The sequence below is a fragment of the Podarcis vaucheri genome (genome assembly GCF_965113315.1).
Source record: "Podarcis vaucheri genome assembly, chromosome: 1".
Lineage (NCBI taxonomy): Eukaryota > Metazoa > Chordata > Lepidosauria > Squamata > Lacertidae > Podarcis > Podarcis vaucheri.
The window spans coordinates 85,207,694-85,229,514 of NC_138759.1; the positions used below are offsets into that span (position 1 = coordinate 85,207,694).

General features: G+C 42.0%; 4 protein-coding genes across 4 annotated transcripts; all 4 read right to left on the reverse strand.

The window, feature by feature from the left end:
• Positions 1 to 491: 491 nt before the first annotated feature.
• On the reverse strand, positions 492 to 1,430 carry LOC309526383 (olfactory receptor 5AR1-like; the record flags this gene model as incomplete). The annotated part of the gene is made up of 1 exon (XM_082212394.1): positions 492 to 1,430. The coding sequence occupies one exon, from the start codon at positions 1,428 to 1,430 to the stop codon at positions 492 to 494; it is 939 nt and encodes a 312-aa protein (XP_082068520.1).
• A 2,771-nt stretch (positions 1,431 to 4,201) lies between these two features.
• LOC309537074 (olfactory receptor 9G19-like) lies at positions 4,202 to 5,137 on the reverse strand (the record flags this gene model as incomplete). The annotated part of the gene is made up of 1 exon (XM_082231478.1): positions 4,202 to 5,137. The coding sequence occupies one exon, from the start codon at positions 5,135 to 5,137 to the stop codon at positions 4,202 to 4,204; it is 936 nt and encodes a 311-aa protein (XP_082087604.1).
• Positions 5,138 to 10,255: 5,118 nt separating this feature from the next.
• On the reverse strand, positions 10,256 to 11,191 carry LOC309526468 (olfactory receptor 9G19-like; the record flags this gene model as incomplete). Its single annotated transcript, XM_082212594.1, has 1 exon — positions 10,256 to 11,191. The coding sequence occupies one exon, from the start codon at positions 11,189 to 11,191 to the stop codon at positions 10,256 to 10,258; it is 936 nt and encodes a 311-aa protein (XP_082068720.1).
• Positions 11,192 to 18,619: 7,428 nt separating this feature from the next.
• LOC309526454 (olfactory receptor 9G19-like) lies at positions 18,620 to 19,555 on the reverse strand (the record flags this gene model as incomplete). The annotated part of the gene is made up of 1 exon (XM_082212569.1): positions 18,620 to 19,555. The coding sequence occupies one exon, from the start codon at positions 19,553 to 19,555 to the stop codon at positions 18,620 to 18,622; it is 936 nt and encodes a 311-aa protein (XP_082068695.1).
• Between the last annotated feature and the right edge of the window lie 2,266 nt (positions 19,556 to 21,821).

Below are 21,821 nucleotides of genomic sequence, written 5' to 3' on the forward strand. Positions count from 1 at the left end.
ATGGTGGAATCTTCCTGTTATGTATGGTAGGAGGTGCTGTATTTGAATGTAATGCTTTTTGGACGCTTGCACTCCTGTGCTTTTCATGGTGCAGTACTCCAAGGGGAATTTCTTCTTTTAGTCTTGTCTTGTAGAAAGAAAGGGACACTTCCTTCTGATATCTTCCTTATATCCCAACACAACACTTCCCATCTCCCCCACTGAGGTGGTCTGATGGAATGCCTGCTTTCAGGTGACCCTTCACACTTGTTAAATTGCAGAGTCCACATGAAGTTTCAGCCAACCTCATTCAGAACAAATGATTTTTAAATTGCAAATGACATTGCTCAATGAATGTCAGACAGCAACTCTGTGGTTGAATCCCTTCGTTTTCTGGTTCTCTGGAAATTCATGATCAGCTATAAGGGAAAGGAAATCATTCTGAAACCTACAAGTCAAGTTCCTATGGAACCAGTTCACAAAGAAAACCCCATTCATAATAATATTGCATTTTAGTTTAAGACAGAGTTCAGCTTCTTGTTAATGAGTTTTCTGAAAGCTTCCTTAACATTTTTGTTCCTCAAGCTGTAGATCAGAGGATTGAGCATGGGGATCACTACAGTGTAGAACACAGAAGCCCATTTGTCTTGTTCCAAGGCATAGACAGAAGTGGGCCGGAGATACATGAAAATCACAGTCCCATAAAATAAAGTGACCCCTGTGAAGTGGGACCCACAGGTGGAGAAGGCTTTGAGCCTCCCTGAGGGCATTCTCAGGACAACTGCTAAAATGAAGATGTAAGAGAGTAGGATGATGGAGAGGGAGCTCATCTCAACAAATCCAGCAAATGCAAAAAGCAAAATCTCATTAATGTGGGTGTCAGAACAAGCGATTGCCAGCAATGGAGGGACATCACAGAAGAAATGGTTGATGAGGTTGGAACTGCAGAACTGCAGGCTGAAGGTGGCTGTTGTGTGTATGATGGCACTAGTTGTGCCAGCAATGTATGAGCCAAGTAGGAGCCAGATGCAGAGGGACTTGGACATGGCAGTGGAATAGAGCAATGGGTTGCAGATGGCCACATAGCGGTCATAGGCCATCACTGCTAAAATGTAGCACTCGGCACCCACAAAGGCAGCAAAGAAGTAGAACTGGGCAGTGCATTCAAGGAAGGAGATGATCCTGCTCTCAGATAACAAGTCAGACAGCATTCTGGGGGCAATAGTAGATGAGTAGCAGATGTCACAGAAGGATAGGTGCCAGAGGAAGTAGTACATAGGATTGTGAAGGTGGGAAACAAGTGTGATCAAGATGATCATGCCCAGGTTTCCCACAACATTGACCAGATAGATGATCAGGAATACCACAAAGAATAAGACTTTCATACCTGGATCATTTGAGATGCCCTGGAGAATGAACTCGGTGGTGGTGGTACTGTTTTCATTCACCATTTTATGGAAAAGATATAGTGGTCTGGAGAAATGTAGGAAATGTGGATGGCAGGGTTGTTTTAAATATTAATTAGTCTATGAGATGTCAAAGTTTGCTTGGGTCGCAGTTGCTCTGTGAAGCTGATGATGACATAGCTGGGTCTTACCAAGGCTTCTTGTGGAGATTTTAGAAGATCCAGAGTTCCTGAGTGATGCTCCCCTTTGTCTTTTCCTTGAACCTTTCTACGGGTGGGAGAGATGAACTCTGACGTTTTGATCATTGGTTAAGTCAGCTTCCTACTGAACTCCTGGGTGTCTATTTATTGTGCATTGCATTTCTTTCCTCTGAAAAATGATGCAGTAATTAAAGAGTAGGAATGGCGGAGGCCGGGAGCTCTGTCCCCAGAAGATTTCTGATCTCTGATTCCCTCATCAGGAGATATATCTTTGTGGAGGTGTCAAGGGTATAGGCATCCCATGCAATTTGCTTTCTCATTGTGTTCCCTGTCATTTCCCCTCCACTCTTTCAAAAGAAAATACATGGCACCCATTTCTCTTGCTTTCTGGCAGGGTTTCTCAGGCAATGGGACTAATTGTGATTTGTCAGGGGCCCTCATTTTCCTTCCTGCACCTGACATCACCAACGCTCTCAAGGACTGGCAGGACTCTGAAGAGTGTGCAGCGAAGGCAGGGGGCTAGGGGAGTTACCCAGGCAAGGGGACCATTGATTTATGGGTCCTGACACTGCCTACAAGGCAGGAGCCAGGGGAGAGTCAGGACAGAGTGGGATGGAGGAGGGCACACCAGATGGGGCAGCAGAAGAAGAGGCAGTTAAACTAACATATGGATCAGTAGACTTTCCACCTTCCCCTGCCTGCTGTCTCCTAGAACCAGGAGGGTCTTGTAGTGGGAAGAGAATCAGCACCTTCTGTGTCGCTAGAATTCTCAGGTTGCAGGAGCACAACCCATCAGGGGAGGACCTATAAGCTGGTGGAGGCGGGAGTTTCCCTGTTGCTGCAACTGCTCCATAAGTCCCTGACTCATGGTTGCTGGCTCCCTTGGGTGTGGTGTAGTGGCTAAGAGTGGTAGTCTCGTAATCTGGGGACCTGGGTTCGCATCTCCGCTCCTCCATATGCAGCTGCTGGGTGACCTTGGGCTTGTCACACTTCTCTGAAGTCTCTCAGCCCCACTCACCTCACAGAGTGTTTGTTGTGGGGGAGGTAGGGAAAGGAGAATGTTAGCCACTTTGAGACTCCTTTGGGTAGTGATAAAGTGGGATATCAAATCCAAACTCCTCCTCCTCCTCCTTTTCTCCTCACACACACTTCTGTGGAACAATTGTGTCATGCAATGAATATTTTTTTTATCTAGAATGGGGATGAGGAACCTGTGGCCCTCTGGATGTTATTGGACTACAACTCCCATCGTCCCTGCACATTGATCATCTTGGCTGGAGTCCAACTACCTCTAGAGGGCCACTGGATTTTGAATTACTGTTTCTTCACACAACAGCACTGATGTAATAGCCACCAACACCCAGAACAAATAACCCTTTGCAATAACAGAGGCCAGTTTTATCATATACTTTCTAATTTATTATCATTGTTTTATTAAACAGGAAACATACAATTTTAAAAGAAATTGTTATCTTTATATTTATTTTCAAATTATATTATAGCATCTCAACTAAATAAGTGAGGAGTGAACTTTGTTATGTTCATAGATGTTCTCTATGAGAGCAATATATTGATCTAGGATATACACAAGTGGCTAATATTGCAATCCTATGTAGCATGCCTTATCAGAGGAGGTTAAGGGGTGATATGATAGCCATGTTCAAATATATAAAAGGATGTCATATAGAGGAGGGAGAAAGGTTGTTTTCTGCTGCTCCAGAGAAGCGGACACAGAGCAATGGATCCAAACTACAATAAAGAAGATTCCACCTAAACATTAGGAAGAACTTCCTGACAGTAAGAGCTGTTCGACAGTGGAATTTGCTGCCAAGGAGTGTGGTGGAGTCTCCTTCTTTGGAGGTCTTTAAGCAGAGGCTTGACAACCATATGTCAGGAGTGCTCTGATGTTTCCTGCTTGGCAGGGGGTTGGACTCGATGGCCCTTGTGGTCTATTCCAACTCTATGATTCTATGATTCTATGATTCTATGATTCTATCAAAAGTAAGTCTCATTGAGCTAAATGCAGAGATAAGTTCAATAAACATCTTAATGAGAAACTGCCTCTAATTTTTTCTTCCAGAAGCAATATGCAGCCCAAAGGCAGCCGTCCTTTGAAATCGGCACTTCTTTGAATTTTGTGATGCAGTTCCCCAACTAAATTATGTGTAAAAATGCATTGTATTTGGGGAAATGGGCACTAAAGTGCTGATGAATTTTTGTGAGGACTTAAGTGCAGAACTAAACCTAAGTTTGGAAAACCAAAAAACTGGCACATTTAAAATGACAGATTTATACATCCTTAGTTAAATGAGATGCCCCAGTAAGTGGGTATAGGATGGCAGCCTAGGGTTCAGATACTTTATTGGGGGAAATGATCTAAAATGATTGTTATCTGCAGCAATAGTCAGCCTCAAAATGGGCAGAGGGAGAAAAGGAAGAATTAGTCCAACATGAATGGGTCTTATGAGTATGAAAAATAGTGTCTCACAAATAATGCATTATACAAATGAGGTTCTGAGGACACATCTACATAAAAACACATGGCAAAAGATCTTACTAATGAGTAATAATGCTAAGCTACTAGAAACAAAACTGCATGCTTCCAGGTATATTCATTCATGCTGTCCTCCATTTCATTGCTAGTTTCTTCAGAGCATGTTTTACATCCTTGTTCCTGAGGCTGTAGATGAGGGGATTAAGCATAGGAATCACTACTGTGTAGAAAACAGAGACCACTTTGTCCCTTTCCAAAGCATAGCTGGAGCTGGGCCGTGAGTAGATGAAGAGGATAGAGCCATAGTACAAAGTAACTGCAATCAGATGAGAGGCACATGTGGAGAAGGCTTTCAGTCTCCCTTCAGTGGAGCGGATCCTCAAGATGGCAGCCAGAATGAAGGCATAGGAGGCAAGGATAAGTGCAGAGGGTGTAATTACATTAGAAGCCAAAATGAAGTACAACACGGACTGATAGCTCTTGGGCACGTTGCAGGATAGCTTCACCAATGGAGGTAAGTCACAGAAGAAGTCATCAATGACGTTGTCATCACAGAAGCTCAATGTGAAGGTTTCACTAGTGATTAAGGTGGAATTGATGAACCCACCTAGATATGAGAGGGCCACCAGTGCTGTGCACAGCTTTCTGGACATGGCAGTGGCATACAACAATGGCTTGGCTATGGCCATATAACGGTCATAGGCCATGGCTGCCAGAAGGTAGCACTCGCTATAGGCAAGGGCAGCTGAGAAGAAGAATTGGGAGGCACAACCACCAAAGGAAATGCTCTTGTCTTCAGAGATGCAGTTCACCAAGATCTTTGGCGTATAGATGGAGGAATACCACAGATCCAGGAAGGAAAGGTTCCCAATGAAGAAATACATGGGTGTATGGAGGTGAGAGCTGCTGCAGATTAGAGCAATTAATGTGATATTCCCTGCCAGGCTGGCTATATATATTAGTAGAAACAGTACAAATAAGATCAGCTGCAGTTTAGGGTTTGTTGTGAAGCCCAGGAGAATGAAGTCGGTCACTGTGGTGAGATTTCCTTCCTCCATGAAGCTATGTGGGATTAGCTGGTAAGGAAATTGAAGATATACACTGAAGTTCTGGTCTATCAGAATAGTATCAGTTCTCAATGAGCTACATCAGGGATGGAGAACCTCAAGACCTTATCTACGGCACACCCTCTCCATGCTACAGTTCCTCTAGAGATGGGCAATAAATTCTATTCAGGTTTAATTTGAAGCCAAATCTATCAAATTTGCACTTTCGGAACCACTATGCAAACCGAGACACAGCTATCCTTTGAAATTTTCACTCATCCCGATTTTGCTATGCGGTTTGCCAACCAAACATTATTTACAAAAGTGCATATATATAATGGGAATGTGGATATTTAAAACATGTAATTTAGTGAAAACTGTGTATACAAATTTGTCTATTGGGAGAAACCTAAACTAAAATGCTGATGAATTTTCATGAGGATTTCATTATTATTATTTTGCAACTTGCTGCAAAATGTGAAGAACGGAATTTGAAATGGGGAAAACAGAGAGAACCGAAGTGGACAGATCCATCCATCCCATCTCCCCTCCCTGAGGCATCTTGAAGACTTTGGCTTGGCTGAAATGAGTCCCTGAACTGTGAAAATGCCTTTTACTTGACTGGATGGATCTCTGTTTCTCACTCTCACTCTATATATTTGTGTGCACAGAAACCTCTGATTTTTCTGCAGGCAGAATGCAGCTTACTGTGCAGAGGTGTCACAGCTGCCGCTTCACCCAGTTTTGCCTTGGCCCCTGTACATCACTGACATGTGGTCCTTGGAAGCTTGCCCTTGAGGAAAGGACACCACCGAGCTGAAAAAAGTCCTCACCTCTGAGCTAAATGGCTTGTACTGTTCTCAGCATCTGGAAAATAAGAGATCTCTGATCTTAACAAGTAGCAGAGGACAACAGTGGAAAAGGATGCAAGCAATGCTCTTACACACTCCAAATTCTTCCACAACCCTGTTGCCCCATCCAGTGTGCTATATAAAGATCCAAATTTCATTTATTGTTAAAAGTTTTGATTTACTTGGTCATGCCCACCATTTTATGGCTGATTGGACATTCTATGGCCTTTTAAATGTGTTTATGGGAGGCGCTATTGGTTTGCTTTTATTTTATTATCCATTTTGTATTCCCAGTTTGCATTTCTTATGTCATAAGCTGCCCTGTGATGTTCAGATGAAGGGAGGCATACAAAGTTGTTTAATAATAATAATAATAATAATAATAATAATAATAATAATAATTTTCTGCCCCTCCTTTGTAAACTCAGATGTTTAGAATACAGTCATACCTCGGGTTAAATGTGCTTCAGGTTGAGTGTTTTCAGGTTATGCTCCGTGGTGACACAGAAGTAACGGAGCGCGTTACTTCCAGGTTTCGCCACTCGCACATGCGCAGACGCTCAAAATGACATCACACGCATGTGCGGAAGTGCCGAATCGCAACCCGTGCACGTGCAATCGTGGGTTGTGTTCGCTTCAGGATGCGAACAGGGCTCCAGAACGGATCCCGTTCACATCCAGAGGTACCACTGTAAGTGTATTTGGAACATAAATAGAAATCCAGTAGAAAGCAATATGTAAGAGCAGCAACTGAAGCCGAAAGGACAGTTGCTTTCCATTTTAAGTGCTTCATTTCTGCTTAATATGCTTTCAAAATGGGATTTACACATGAATTTATTTTAATGGGAGTTGTTTTAAAGCCATATTTATTATATTGCATTAATCCAATTTTATTATTTTAAAAAATTACTGACATATACCCAGAGGCATTTCAAGCACGCTTTTAAAAGTGCTGCCATGAATACCAATCTCCATCACAATTATAACCTTGATTTTAATCTGGGCACCCAAGTCTTTGAAGTGTGTTGCCTTTGATTGCCTTACCTTCTCCAGCCCAGGCAATGAGGCTTGTCATCAATCTTCTCCTCCTTGTTCTTTCCAGAAAACATTTCAAAGACAACAAAACAACCAGATGCATAACATACGCTTTGAGAATTGATTCTCAGATGTGATTTGCTTGGTCAGTCAACTGATTTCTTCTGCGGGTTTTGTGCTGTACAAGCCAGTATGCAGGGAGGAGTGAAAGAGGGTGTGTCTGTTTCTTATCATATAGAATCAAATAGCTATAGAATCAAATAAGCTGAACCTGTTCGGTGATAAAGCTCTGGAACAAAATTTAGCTCTTAATCTTGATGGCACCCACTGGTCATAGGGCACAATATGATAGTCATGGATGGTGCTGATTCCAGAAGAAAATGAGCTTATTCAATCTCTGGACTGATTTATATAAGTGCTGGAACCAGCTATTCACCCACAACCCATTAGTGGCTTCAGATCAGAAAAATATTATTTGATATTTAGTCAGAGCATTCTATTGCCTCTGGAGGATATTGTCCCAGTGGCCTCTTTAATGACACAAAACTTCTCATGCTCTGCTGCGATTTGGTTTTATGCCTTTGGAATAACCTAATATATGGGCAAGCAAATCAAGAGTGTTACTTGTTGAGGAAATAGACTTTGAGAACCCATTCCCCAAATCTCTCTAGTGGCCATTTCTTTCTCTGGATGCCTTCGGGTATATATTTGGAAGAGCTGAAAGAGAACAAGAAGATAGGGAGAGAGGGAACATAATGTAGGGGGAACATCAGGATTATTTAGGGCGAGCATCAGAATAGCTAGTGCAGACCGGAGGAGATGTTTTTGTTACTTCAGTCATCACCATTATCTTGTAACAGCAGGTTGCTTGCAGTGTAAGAATTTTACATTATTGTTGTAGGCATATTTTAAGGTAGATGAAAAGACTTTTGGTATGGAATGAAACAAGTAGTAAAGAACAGTTTAATTAATCTATTTTTTCTTTAATATGAATGGTACCTTGCATTCCTGCCCATCCTCACCTGACGTCCATGCATTTGATATAATGTCTAAAAGTATAGTTACTATATGCACAATTTGTGGGTTCTCAACTTTTGACCTCAAAAGCTTTAGACATATCTATTATACTCCTTCCTTGAATATTTTTGAAGAGGAAAATTGCAGGCACCATTACTTAGATACCTGAAACTGATAAAAAGGAGACTCAGATTTTGAAGAATAATGATAAGTATAACTTCACTCAGCAGGCATAAAACCTAATTGCAGACTATTTGTAGCACAACAGAGCATAGCTGCAAGGGGGTAGGATCCAGCTGAGTCATGTGATTTGGTTGACTGTGAAAATCAGTTGTTACTTTTCACATACCAGTGCAGGAAATTCAAATACTCTCTTCATGGGAAAATAGATAAAATTACTTTATCTATTATTAACAGTATGAATATCATTTCCTATAAATTTCACGGCAGAGGTTGGATGGCCATCCTCTGGCATGGGTGCTTTAGTTTAGATTCCTGGATTGCAAGAGGTGGGGGTGTCTTCCAACTCTACAATTCAATGAGTCAATGAAGCCCTCAATTTTCATGGGCCTTTGTTCCGGAAAAGAACAAAAGACAAAATTTCATCTGGTCAAAACACAATGTGTTCAATGGTGAGTTGGATTGCCTGTATACTGAGATATTATAACACAGTTCTGGGACACAATATACAGATGGAGGAATGGGAAAAACTATGGAAGAAAGAGATAAAATTTACACCATGTGTGGTGATTAAAGAAAATTATATGAAAATGATGTATACATGGTATCTCGTACCTACGGGACCGTCTCTCCTGGTATGCCCCACAGAGGACCTTACAGTCCACAAATAATAACATCTTGGAGGTCCTGAGCCTCAAGGAGATTAGACTGGCCTTGACCAGGCCAAGGCCTTTTCAGCCATGGCCCCGGCCTGGTGGAACGCTCTGTCACAAAAGACCAGGGACCTTCGGGATTTGACATCTTTCCACATGGCCTGCAAGATGAAGCTGTTCTACCAGGCCTTTGGTCAGGGTTCAGTCTGACTCCCTCTCCCCTTTCATAAGAACTTGCATAAAAGTGGCCTCCTATTTTTTCTCATAGGCTCGTGTAAGTTCAGCACAAACAGTTGGGCCTGGTGAGCATTTAAGGTCCCCAACCCTAATCTGCAGGTTGCCATCTGATTGGATTTTATTCTGGTCCTGTACTGATTATAGAATGTATTTTAATTGATTGCCTGATTTTATGTTAATGTGTCATACATTCGATATTAGCTGTCCTGAACCCGGTTTTGGCCCGGGAGGGGAGCAGGGTATTTGTTATTATTATTATTATTATTATCCGGTTAAATTGGCAAAACTGTACAAAACTGAGGAAAATACATGTTGGAAATGTCAAACAACAGAAGGTACATTTTTTTCATATGTGGTTGGATTGCAAAATTGCTAAGAAGTATTGGGAAATGATTTATAATGAAATGAAGATGTTTAAAATAACCTTTGACAAAAAACCAGAAGCTTTCCTATTAGGTATTACAGGTATGGATTTACCAAGATCACAAAAGAACTTGTTTATGTACGCAACCACGGCTGCATGAACATTATTAGGACAACATTGGAAAGAAGAAAGTGTCCCAGATTGGCAAGTTAAATTAACGGAATATGCTGAAATGGCAAAATTGACAATGAAATTAAGAGGAAGAGATGACAACAAATTTAAGGAAGAATGGAAGGACTTTATTGCATATATACAGGGTTTTAAGAATTATGAACAGATAATAAGTAATGCAAATGGTTAAAACTTTATAATGGACATGTAGTACATTGATATACAATGGAACCAAGGAAGGGAAAAGGGGGAAGTCAATCTGTTTTTATTATTGTTGTTGTTTGTTTTGTTTTTGTTATTGTTGGAAAATGAATAAAATGTTATGAGTAAAAAAGAGATGTTATAACACAGTTCTGAAGAGATTTGAAAAGTTAAGATGGAAGAGAGCATATTTATTGCTCATATTTATTCAGAAACAGTTGCCTCCATTTGAGACTGACACATATTAAATTCATAGCTGTGGGCCATGTATAGTTGAGAAGGGGAAAAACTGAGTTCTTAATACAGTTCCTCAAATGGGAGATATTGGGAAGGTATGACAATGAAAGCATACAAATGTGTGCTATAAAACCAGTTTACATTATAAATAAATCTACTATGTCATATATAAAGTATTCTTCATTTAGAAATCTGTCTTTCTTGTCATCAACTTCTTCACAGCCTTTTTCACATCCTTGTTCCTTAAGCTATAAATCAGGGGGTTCAGCATGGGAAAGACTACTGTGTAGAATGTGGAAGCCCATTTGTCACGCTCCAAAGCATAGCTGGAACTGGGGCGTGAGTAAATGAAGAGGATGGAGCCATAGTATAAGGTGACAGCTGTCAGGTGGGAACCACATGTGGAGAAGGCTTTGCGCCTGCCATCAGTGGAGGGGATTCTCAAGATGGCTACTAGGATAAAGATATAGGAGGCAAGGATGAAGGCTGAAGGGGCAATGATGTTTAAAGTCAGGAGGACGTACAGCATAGTCTGGTAATTGTCAGTCACATCACAGGAAAGCTTCACCAGAGGAGGTACGTCACAGAAGAAGTCATCAATGACATTGCCATCACAGAAGCTCAATGTGAAGGTTTCACTAGTAAGGACAGTGGCATTGATGAACCCCCCTAGATATGAGAGGGCCACCAGTGCTGTGCACAGCTTTCTGGACATGGCAGTGGCATAGGACAGTGGCTTAGCAATGGCCACATAACGATCATAGGCCATGGCTGCCAGAAGGTAGCACTCGCTATAGGCAAGGGCAGCTGAGAAGAAGAATTGGGAGGCACAACCACCAAAGGAAATGCTCTTGTCTTCAGAGATGCAGTTCACCAAGATCTTTGGCGTATAGACGGAGGAATACCACAGATCCAGGAAGGAAAGGTTCCCAATGAAGAAATACATGGGCGTATGGAGGTGAGAGCTGCTGCAGATTAGAAGAATGAGTGCAATGTTCCCGGCTAGACTAGCTATATAAATGATGAGAAACACCACAAACAGTATGAGTTGCAGTTTGGGATTTGTTGTGAATCCCAAAAGGATGAATTCAGTGACTGTGGTGTGATTTCCTCCTTCCATGAATCTTCTGTCAATCATTGGCTGAAGGACCTGAAAACACACAGGACACTTAACACTTGGAATGGCACCATGGTGTCCTATTAGAGCTCCTTTTCCTCAATAGGTACTGAATCAGAGAACTCACAAGGGCAATTAAAAATGGGGAGGGAGGAGATTACTTGTTTAATAGGATTCTCACTAATACACACTTCAGAATTATTTTGAGGTTTCAGATTTCTCACCTGGAACAAAGCCATGTTTTTACTAAGTCTATATACCGTATTGGCCTGAATATAAGCCACACTCGAATATAAGCCACACCTTTAGAATTCAAGGGGGGGGGAGAGAAAACAAGACAATACCCGAATATAAGCCACTTCCTTAAATTTCTGCAGGCACTCACACCCATTCCATTAAACCGCATGTCTGTTTCAACAGCAACACTGTAAAAGTCCATTTTTGTAAGGTCACGAAGTTAAATCACACTTTAACTGTTCATGGTCAGAATTTGGAAAAAAAGTGAGGCTTGTATTCAGGCCAATGTGATAAAATACTTTCTAATCTGACACTTTTCTCAGTTTGTTTGTTTTTCAATCTGACTTTCCTGTTGTTATTTTGCAAAAAATTCCGAACTATGGCAGTTCAGAGAAATGTATTATGAATGTGCTCTAATTTCTAGAGATCAGAAAATATCATTTAGAGTACAGAGAAATGACATAGGAAGATACATACCTCTGGCTCTATCAGTTACATGTTATGAGAGTTTGACCAGATTCATGGAACTAAATCTTAAACAGATTGTTTTAATCATATATAGGAATATATTGCAGTTGGAATGAGACGGGAACCCTCAAAACACTTGCTAGGATGCAAGAATACACTATGACATTGTGTTGCAGATGCAACTTATTTAATCAAACAGCACCAAAACACTCAGCAATTAAATGTAAGAATATTAGTCCATTTGTGTATTCCCTTTCAATTCCAAGCTTCAATCATTCCTGATGTCATGATTTGTGAATTAACTTTATTTAAAGGTGATGGTCGTGAGCCATTAACATAATGCTAGAAGTGGATGTCATGTCTGCCCTGTCGGTCTGACTTCTGTCCTACTGAGTCACTAGAGAGGGGAGGAGGTGTGGTGGCAGTGAGGTCTGCACAGTGCAAATGCACCCGTGAAGTCAATGTGGTGCTCTGCTGTCCCATTCCCAATGTACCAAGTCAGCAGCATCACACTCCTTCCCCTCTCTATCCTGGTATGCTGCAGCAACTTATTTGGACAGAGATCAGCAGGGCTGTGCAGCCCTATGTATGTCTTCTGCAGATGGGGATGTTCATCCCCTGCCACATCAAGACACACATGACCAGTTCAAAGAAGGCTTGAATGCCATCCTTGTGTTTGCATCATCATCATCAGAAGCTGCATAAGTGAAAAACCTACATGCTGATCTCCCTTGATGTGTTTGGGTGATCATATTTGAGGTGATATGGAAGTTCAGCCTATCCTCTTTCCTCCATGATGACTCATGCTTAGCTGCAAATCACCACCTATTGCTGCAGGCAAGACAAACGTGTGAGAATAAGAGAACAGAGGAGGGAAGCCCCTGTTTTTATTGTTGTTGTTGTTGAACCCGTTTCTAAGGTAATCCTTTAATCAGATGGAATTTTTAAAAATATATCTAAAGGTTTTCCGTTATTATTCTGATATCATACTCATCATAATCATTCTGGCACCAAAATTTCGCAACCCTTTCAACTAACCAAGCCTCATTTCCTTACCTTATCAAGCCCATCCAATGAGAGACCTCTTCTTGTTATTTCCAGGCTCTGCAAAGCTTTCCAAACTAGGCTAAATAAAAATAGAACCAGTTGCAGGGAAACTGGAAGCCAAATTTAGGTGTACTGGGTTATGCTCACATGTTTTCTGTCGCTGGCCACTGATGGCCAATTAATGATAGAGAATGTCATTTTTCTCTTGGCGATAAGCTTAAAGTGTCTTCTGGCAGCACAATATGGAAGAACTGCAAAGTTATGGAAAGTGTCTCTGTTCTGATGCTGAGCTCTGAAACCAAGAGCTCTAGGGTCTATGTACCCTTTTCCTTATTATACTAGAAAATCAATAGGTATCTTTAAAGTTTTACTTTGAATATAACAGTGGGGAATATGGCATTTTTAATTTCCTCAGATGAAGCTAATCTCAGTGTTCTTCTGTTCCGTCACATCAAACAGTCCTGATTAGAAAGAGCGAGTGGATATTTATCCAGAAGGTTCTGATTCTCTCTCCCCCCTGCGCCCCAGTGGTGCTATCAATGGGACTGCATTTCAGAGCTCTGGTGCAATTAAAGGTTTGCATTTGGTGCCTGTTGCTCTCAGGTGGGTTGCTATATGATTATGTAGTTGGGTAAAGATTTGTTTACTCACTACATTCTTTGTAGAAGGAATAAGTGTTGTGAACATATTCCCTAGAGTTCATGAACTTGTATATCCACAGTCCACAGCCAACCATCCATCAGAATTCCATATTATCTATGAGCTTCAATGAGTATTCATGAGTTTTATATTTTCAGCTGAATTGTGCACATTCCATTTTTGTGTCTAATTAATTACCTACACTTTGCACACACACACGAAGGTAATATTTAGCTCACAACTTCTTGAGATTATTTGCACAACCAGCCCCTATGCACTTTGTTGATCTTAGCTCTTTAGCTCAGAGACACCTTGGTATCACCCTGAAGCATGTGAAACCATCCTATATGACAGATCCTATAGGACAGAAACCATCCTATATGAACTACAGGCCAATCATATAGGATGTGGGGCACCATGATGTCACTGAGATGTCTGAATAAATGAACCCATTTGTTGTTGTTTAGTCATTTAGTCGTGTCTGACTCTTCATGACCCCATGGACCAGAGCACACCAGGCACTCCTGTCTTCCACTGCCTCCCGTAGTTTGGTCAAACTCATGCTGGTAGCTTCACGAACACTGTCCAAACATCTCGTCCTCTGTCATCCCCTTCTCCTTGTGCCCTCCATCTTTCCCAGCATCAGGGTCTTTTCCAGGGAGTCTTCTCTTCTCATGAGGTGGCCAAAGTACTGGAGTCTCAGCTTCAGGACCTGTCCTTCCTGTGAGCACTCAGTGCTGATTTCCTTAAGAATGGAGAGGTTTGATCTTCTTGTAGTCCATGAGACTCTCAAGAGTCTCCTCCAGCACCATAATTCAAAAGCATCAATTCTTTGGCGACCAGCCTTCTTTATGGTCCAGCTCTCACTTCCATACATCACTACTGGGAAAACCATAGCTTTAACTATACGGACCTTTGTTGGCAAGGTGATGTCTCTGCTTTTTAAGATGCTCTCTAGGTTTGTCATTGCTTTTCTCCCAAGAAGCAGGCTTCTTTTAATTTTGTGGCTGCTGTCACCATCTGCAGTGATCATGGAGCCCAAGAAAGTAAAGTCTCTCATGGCCTCCATTTCTTCCCCTTCTATTTGCCAGGAGGTGATGGGACCAGTGGCCATGATCTTCTTTTTTGATGTTGGGCTTCAAACCATATTTTGCACTCTCCTCTTTCACCCGCATTAAAAATGAACCCATGCAAGCATAAAAAAGGCAATCATATACCATGTTGCATCATAACATATTGAATTCATGAATAATATTCATTCATTCATTCATTCATTCATTCATTCATTCATTCATTCCGTACCCATCAGAAACCTAATGATGAACAAAAAATATGATAAGCATGTTTAGAACAAGAGAAAAGGATTTCATCATAGGGAATCCTATGATGGGAATGCCTGGTACTTGCAAGTGCTTTATTTTTCTAGAAAAAACACTTTTACAGAATTACGATTCCAATCAGTGCCCTCGGCGTTGGTGGATGATTGGTATGGCAAAGTACAGGACAAGGAGAGGCTTTGTCTGTGTGGGCAACCTTGCGTAGAGGACCTGTGCCACTATTTATTCCAATGCCCACTATATATAGAACCAAGAGACCGATTTATAAAACCCCTGCTCACGAATGGAACACACTCGAACAGGGTGGAAAGGGTGAAATGGCTGCTGAGATATACTGACGACTTCGTAACTTATAAAGTAGCACTATATGCGTTAGCAGCTAAGAAGATCAGGAGAAAAGAACTAGATAAAATAGCGGTCAATTGCAAAGATGATTCGGACATTTAAGCTGGCACATTCTACCTGAGAACCCCTTGCTATTCTATCGTATGCAACAAATAATTTTTAGGAGAAGTGATTGTGGTTCATTGTATCTGCGGTGCCTGATGTTTTTATGGTTTTTTTATGCTTATTGTTGCTATTCTTTGTTCCCTTTGTGAATGATGCCATGGCCATTAGCTAGTGCAATACATGGATGATGATGATAGAAAAAAAGAGATGCTGGAATTCACCACAAACACCTCTCTTGTTCTCTAAGAATAGCAATGGTGCCCACCTGAGAGATGCCAGAACTGAGTTCTGGTGAGTTCCAAGTGGGAAAAGCCCTGGGTTTACCTTTCTCTTCCCCCCTCCTGCCGTGGTGGAGGAAGGGGTGTGTGGTAGGTGTGACCCACCCCGGGTGTCATCCCTGAGAGGGGATGATATCGCCGCCCCGCCCCCTGGGACGCTCGCCCTGCCCCTTGGGCGGCTAGCCTCGCCCCTGGGTGCACAGCATGTACACGGCTCCGGGTGCCTGAGCAGCTAGCTCCGCCTCTGCCCCCACGGAGTCTCAGGTTTCTCGTTACTCTACCACCAAAATATGCACCAATCTGGCTGTTCTGTTGCTGAATGCCGGATTGGTTCATAATATGATCGCACTGATCCAAGACTTGATAGTGGGTGGGGGAGCCAATGTGGTGTTTATGACCGAGACCTGAGTGAGGAAGCTGGGAGAAGTGGATCTTATGAAGAAACCACAAAGCCCTCTCTCAAGGGTAGATCTTAACCCTTCTCTCACACAAAACGGGGTGGACCCTCCCAGCTCTCATTGGGGCTTCCCTTTCTTCTCCCAGAGAGAGAGAAGGATTTTGGGTTATCTGTCTATCAGTTAGATATATATACAGTGGTACCTCGGGTTACATATGCTTCAGGTTACATACGCTTCAGGTTACAGACTCCGCTAACCCAGAAATAGTACTTCAGGTTAAGAACTTTGCTTCAGGATGAGAACAGAAATCGTGCAGCAGCAGCAGGAGGCCCTGTTAGCTAAAGTGGTGCTTCAGGTTAAGAACAGTTTCAGGTTAAGTACGGACCACCGGAACGAATTAAGTACTTAACCCGAAGTACCACTGTATAAATATTCAAAGTATTCAAAGTATTCACTCCAGGATGGCATCCAGCTGTTCCTCCTTCCGCTAGCCAATATTTCCCCAGTCTTCAGATCCAGACATTTCAGTTCATTCAGTTTTCCTTTCGCACAAGAAGTCTAAAAGTGGTTCTTCAATGATTATTATCAATAAATGTCAACAGTAGTCTTTCTCCATTCCAGCATAACAACTTTCCTTCCAGTGTTGAGGAACAATAAATGTTTCATCTTTATTCACAAAGGAGTCTCTCCGCTGTGGTCATATACCATATTGGCCTGAATATAAGACTCTCCCCCCCCCCCAATTCTGACCATGAAAAATTAAAGTGTGGCTTATATTTGCGACCTTATGGTATGCAGCCAGGAGCGTGGGGCAAACAGCGCCAGGAGCCTAGCAAAATGGTGCCTGCCCTGCACGTAGTCCCCCATCCTCTCCCCCAAGGCTGGGAAAGGAGAGAGCAAGGAAGAGGAAAGGATGCTGGCAACGCAGCACAGCTCCTCCCTCCCCCAGTATGCAGCCAGGAGCAGTGAGGAATGGAGCTGTTTACATTCGGGTATTTCCCCCCCTTTTTTTCTCCCCCGCCCCCTCTAATTTTAAAAGTGTGGCTTATATTCAGGAGCAGCTTATATTCGGGCCAATACAGTATTCAAACAGTAATCCATTCTAATTTTTGTATTTGCAAATATAATAATGAGAATGGGAATACATTGAGTTTGCATTTTTCATTTCATTAACACTGAGCTGACAACAGTGAACCCAAGATTTCTTTCTTAAGTGGATACATATAACCAATTCAGACTTCATAACTATACACATTCTTAGAATTTATTTGCCCTAAATACCACCACTTCTTACTAATTTGCACTGACTCTCATTTCACTTATTGTTGCCAACTTACAGCATAATCACAAGTCCTTGCTGCTGAAGAACATTGGTGCAAGGTGAAGATAAGGATGAATCTGTCAATCTTAAATTCAGGTCTCCACATTTGCACAGCAATTTGCAATTTGGTGTTGAAGGTTTTTTTAAAAAATTAAAATCCTCATGAAATTTTATCACCATTTTAGTGTTCAGTTTTGAGAAATATACACATTTTTGCAAAGACTACACTAATACAATGCATTTTTTCTACACATTGTTTGACTAAAGAACAGCACATCGCAAAATTGGGAAAAGTGTGAATTTTGAAGGAGAGCTGTGTTTCTGTTCACATCTTGGTTCAAGAAGTGGAAATTAGGTAGTATCTCATTATCATGCAAACAAAACAGAACACCTCTCTTGGCCCTAGGCAGAGGCCTCCCTCTACTGGGTTCTACTGGTCAGAGATTTTGCTGCCAAAGAGGCCACACATCATGCCCAGGTGATCAGAAACTTGAGTGATTGAATCACACATGACATTCCAATTAGCCTGCTGCACACCTATCCTTTGCTTAATCAAAACCACCAGCAGTGGAATGTATGCTATTTAATTGTGTCACCAATGCTAATGCTGTATCCTTATTAAGGAGTCTCAAATATTTTCATAATGTCTTGGACTGGGAGGTGTGGGGTTCCACCATTTCTGATTCCTCCCTATACATGCCATGATGCGTTCCTTTCTGTGACTGCCTTAAAGAGGAGCAAAAGGTGTCTCTTCATTCTCTACCCTGTCTCCCTTCCACAGTTGTTATCTCCCACATAACTTACCATAGTTGACTAAGAGTTCTGAGGAGATCTGCAAGGCTAAGGTGAAAAAGAGAATCTTTACTGCTCACTTTCATAGGTGCCAACTCCCTGGGGCCCTAGGTGCCTGAACACCCACAATATTCCTCATGATAGGCACTCATAAATTTCAGTGCCAGGGCTGCATGGCACCCATGACCCTGGGCAACCACAGTCATGGGGCCACGTTGGCACTCCAGCTCACATTTCTTATGGGACAGATACCTCCAGTTGAGACTAACACATATAAAATTGAAACGTATCGGTCATGTGTACTTGAGAAGTCGACCATTTGAGTTTTCAAAACAGCGCTTCAAATGAGACTTTTAATATTTTAGATTAAAAGTTATGATGATAACAGCATTCAGATATGTGTTACAAAAATATCTTACACACTTATTTCTGATCTATCAAGTTATCCTTACAGTCTCTTTAATTTAGAAATCTGTCCTCCTTGTCATTAACTTCTTCACTGCCTTTTTCACATCCTTGTTCCTTAAGCTATAAATCAGGGGGTTCAGCATGGGAAAGACCACTGTGTAGAATGTGGAAGCCCATTTTTCACTCCCAATGGAATAGCTGTAACTGGGGCGTGAGTAAATGAAGAGGATGGAGCCATAGTATAAGGTGACAGCTGTCAGGTGGGAAGCACATGTGGAGAAGGCTTTGTACTTGCCACCAGTGGAGGAGATTCTCAAGATGGCTGCCAGGATAAAGATATAGGAGGCAAGGATGAAAGCTGAAGGGGCAATGATGTTAAAAGTCAGGAGGAAGTATACCATAGTCTGGTAATTCTCAGTCACATCACATGCCAGCATTATCAGAGGGGGTGCATCACAGAAGAAGTCATCAATGACATTGCCATCACAGAAGCTCAGTGAGAAGGTTTTACTGGTTCCAACAGTGGCATTGATGAACCCCCCTAGATATGAGAGGGCCACCAGTGCTGTGCACAGCTTTCTGGACATGGCAGTGGCATAGGACAGTGGCTTAGCAATGGCCACATAACGGTCATAGGCCATGGCTGCCAGAAGGTAGCACTCGCTATAGGCAAGGGCAGCTGAGAAGAAGAATTGGGAGGCACAACCACCAAAGGAAATGCTCTTGTCTTCAGAGATGCAGTTCACCAAGATTTTTGGCGTATAGACGGAGGAATACCACAGATCCAGGAAGGAAAGGTTCCCAATGAAGAAATACATGGGCGTATGGAGGTGAGAGCTGCTGCAGATTAGAAGAATGAGTGCAATGTTCCCGGCTAGACTAGCTATATAAATGATGAGAAACACCACAAACAGTATCAGTTGCAGTTTGGGATTTGTTGTGAATCCCAAAAGGATGAATTCAGTGACTGTGGTGTGATTTCCTCCTTCCATGAATCTTCTGTCAATCATTGGCTGAAGGACCTGAAAACACACAGGACACTTAACACTTGGAATGGCACCATGGTGTTCTATTAAAGCTCCTTTTCCTCAATATGTTCTGAATCAGAGAACTCACAAGGGCGATTAAAAATGGGGGGGGGGGGGAGGAGATTACTTGTTTAATAGGATTCTCACTAATACACACTTCAGAATTATTTTGAGGTTTCAGATTTCTCACCTGGAACAAAGCCATTTTTTTACTAAGTCTATATACCGTATTGGCCTGAATATAAGCCACACTCGAATATAAGCCACACCTTTAGAATTCAAGGGGGGGGGGGAGAAAACAAGACAATACCCAAATATAAGCCGCTTCCTTAAATTTCTGCAGGCACTCACACCCATTCCATTAAACCGCACGTCTGTTTCAACAGCAACACTGTAAAAGTCCATTTTTGTAAGGTCACGAAATTAAGCTACACTTTAACTGTTCATGGTCAGAATTTGGAAAAAAAAGTGAGGCTTGTATTCAGGCCAATGTGATAAAATATTTTCTAATCTGACACTTATTTCAGTTTGTTTGTTTTTCAATCTGACTTTCTTGTTGTTATTTCGCAAAACGTTTTCCAAACTATGGCAGTTTAGAAAAATGTATGTTAAATGTGCTCTAATTTCTAGAGATCAGGAAATATCGTTTAGAGTACAGAGAACTGACATAGGAAGATATATACCTCTAGCTCTATCAGTTACATGTTATGAGAGTTTGACCAGATTCATGGAACTAAATCTTTGTTCAGATTAAACAGATTGTTTTAATCATATATAGGAATATATTGCAATTGGATTGAGACGGGAACCCTCAAAACACTTGCTAGGATGCAAGAATACACTATGACATTGTGTTGCAGATGCAACTTATTTAATCAAACAGCACCAAAAGACTCAGCAATTAAATGTAAGAACATTAGTCCATTTGTGTATTCCCTTTCAATTCCAAGCTTCAATCATTGCTGATGTCATGATTTGTGAATTAACTTTATTTAAAGGTGATGGTCGTGAGCCATTAACATAATGCTAGAAGTGGATGTCATGTCTGCCCTGTCGGTCTGACTTCTGTCCTACTGAGTCACTAGAGAGGGGAGGAGGTGTGGTGGCAGTGAGGTTTGCACAGTGTAAATGCACCCGTGAAGTCAATGTGGTGCTCTGCTGGCCCATTTCCAATGTATCAAGTCAGCAGCATCACACTCCTTCCCCTCTCTATCCTGGTATGCTGCAGCAACTCATTTGGACAGAGATCAGCAGGGCTGTGCAGCCCTATGTATGTCTTCTGCAGACACCTGGTGGTTCCAGATGGGGATGGTCATCCCCTGCCACATCAAGACACACATGACCAGTTCAAAGAAGGCTTGAATGCCATCCTTGAGTTGCATCATCATCATCAGAAGCTGCATGAGTGAAAAACCAACATGCTGATCTCCCTTGATGTATTTGGGTGATGGTATTTGAGGTGATATGGAAGTTCAGCCTATGCTGTTTCCTCCATGATGACTCATAAAGTAAAGGTACCCCTGCCCGTACGGGCCAGTCGTGTCCGACTCTAGGGTTGTGTGCTCATCTCACTTAAGAGGCCGGGAGCCAGCGCTGTCCGGAGACACTTCTGGGTCACGTGGCCAGCGTGACGAAGCTGCTCTGGCGAGCCAGCACCAGCACAGCACATGGAAACGCCATTTACCTTCCCGCTATAAAGCGGTACCTATTTATCTACTTGCACTTAGGGGTGCTTTCGAACTGCTAGGTGGGCAGGAGCTGGGACCGAAAGATGGGAGCTCACCCCGCCGCGGGGATTTGAACCGCCGACCATGCGATCGGCAAGTCCTAGGCACTGAGGTTTTACCCACAGCGCTACCCGCGTCCCCTATGATGACTCATGCTTAGCTGCAAATCACCACCTAATGCTGCAGGCAAGACAAGCATGTGAGAAGAAGATAAAGAACAGAGAAGGGGAGCCCCTGTTTTTGTTGTTGAACCCTTTTCTAATGTAATCCTTTAATCAGATGGCATTTTAAAAAATATATCTAGAGGTTTTCAGTTGTTATTCTGAAATCATACTCATCTTAATCATTCTGGCACCAAAATTACACAACCCTTTCAACTAGGCAAGCCTCATTTCCTTATCATTTCCTTACCTTATTAAGTCCATCCAATGAGAGACTCCTTTTTGTTATTTCCAGACTCTGCAAAGCTTTCCAAACTAGGATAAATAAAAATAAAATAAAGT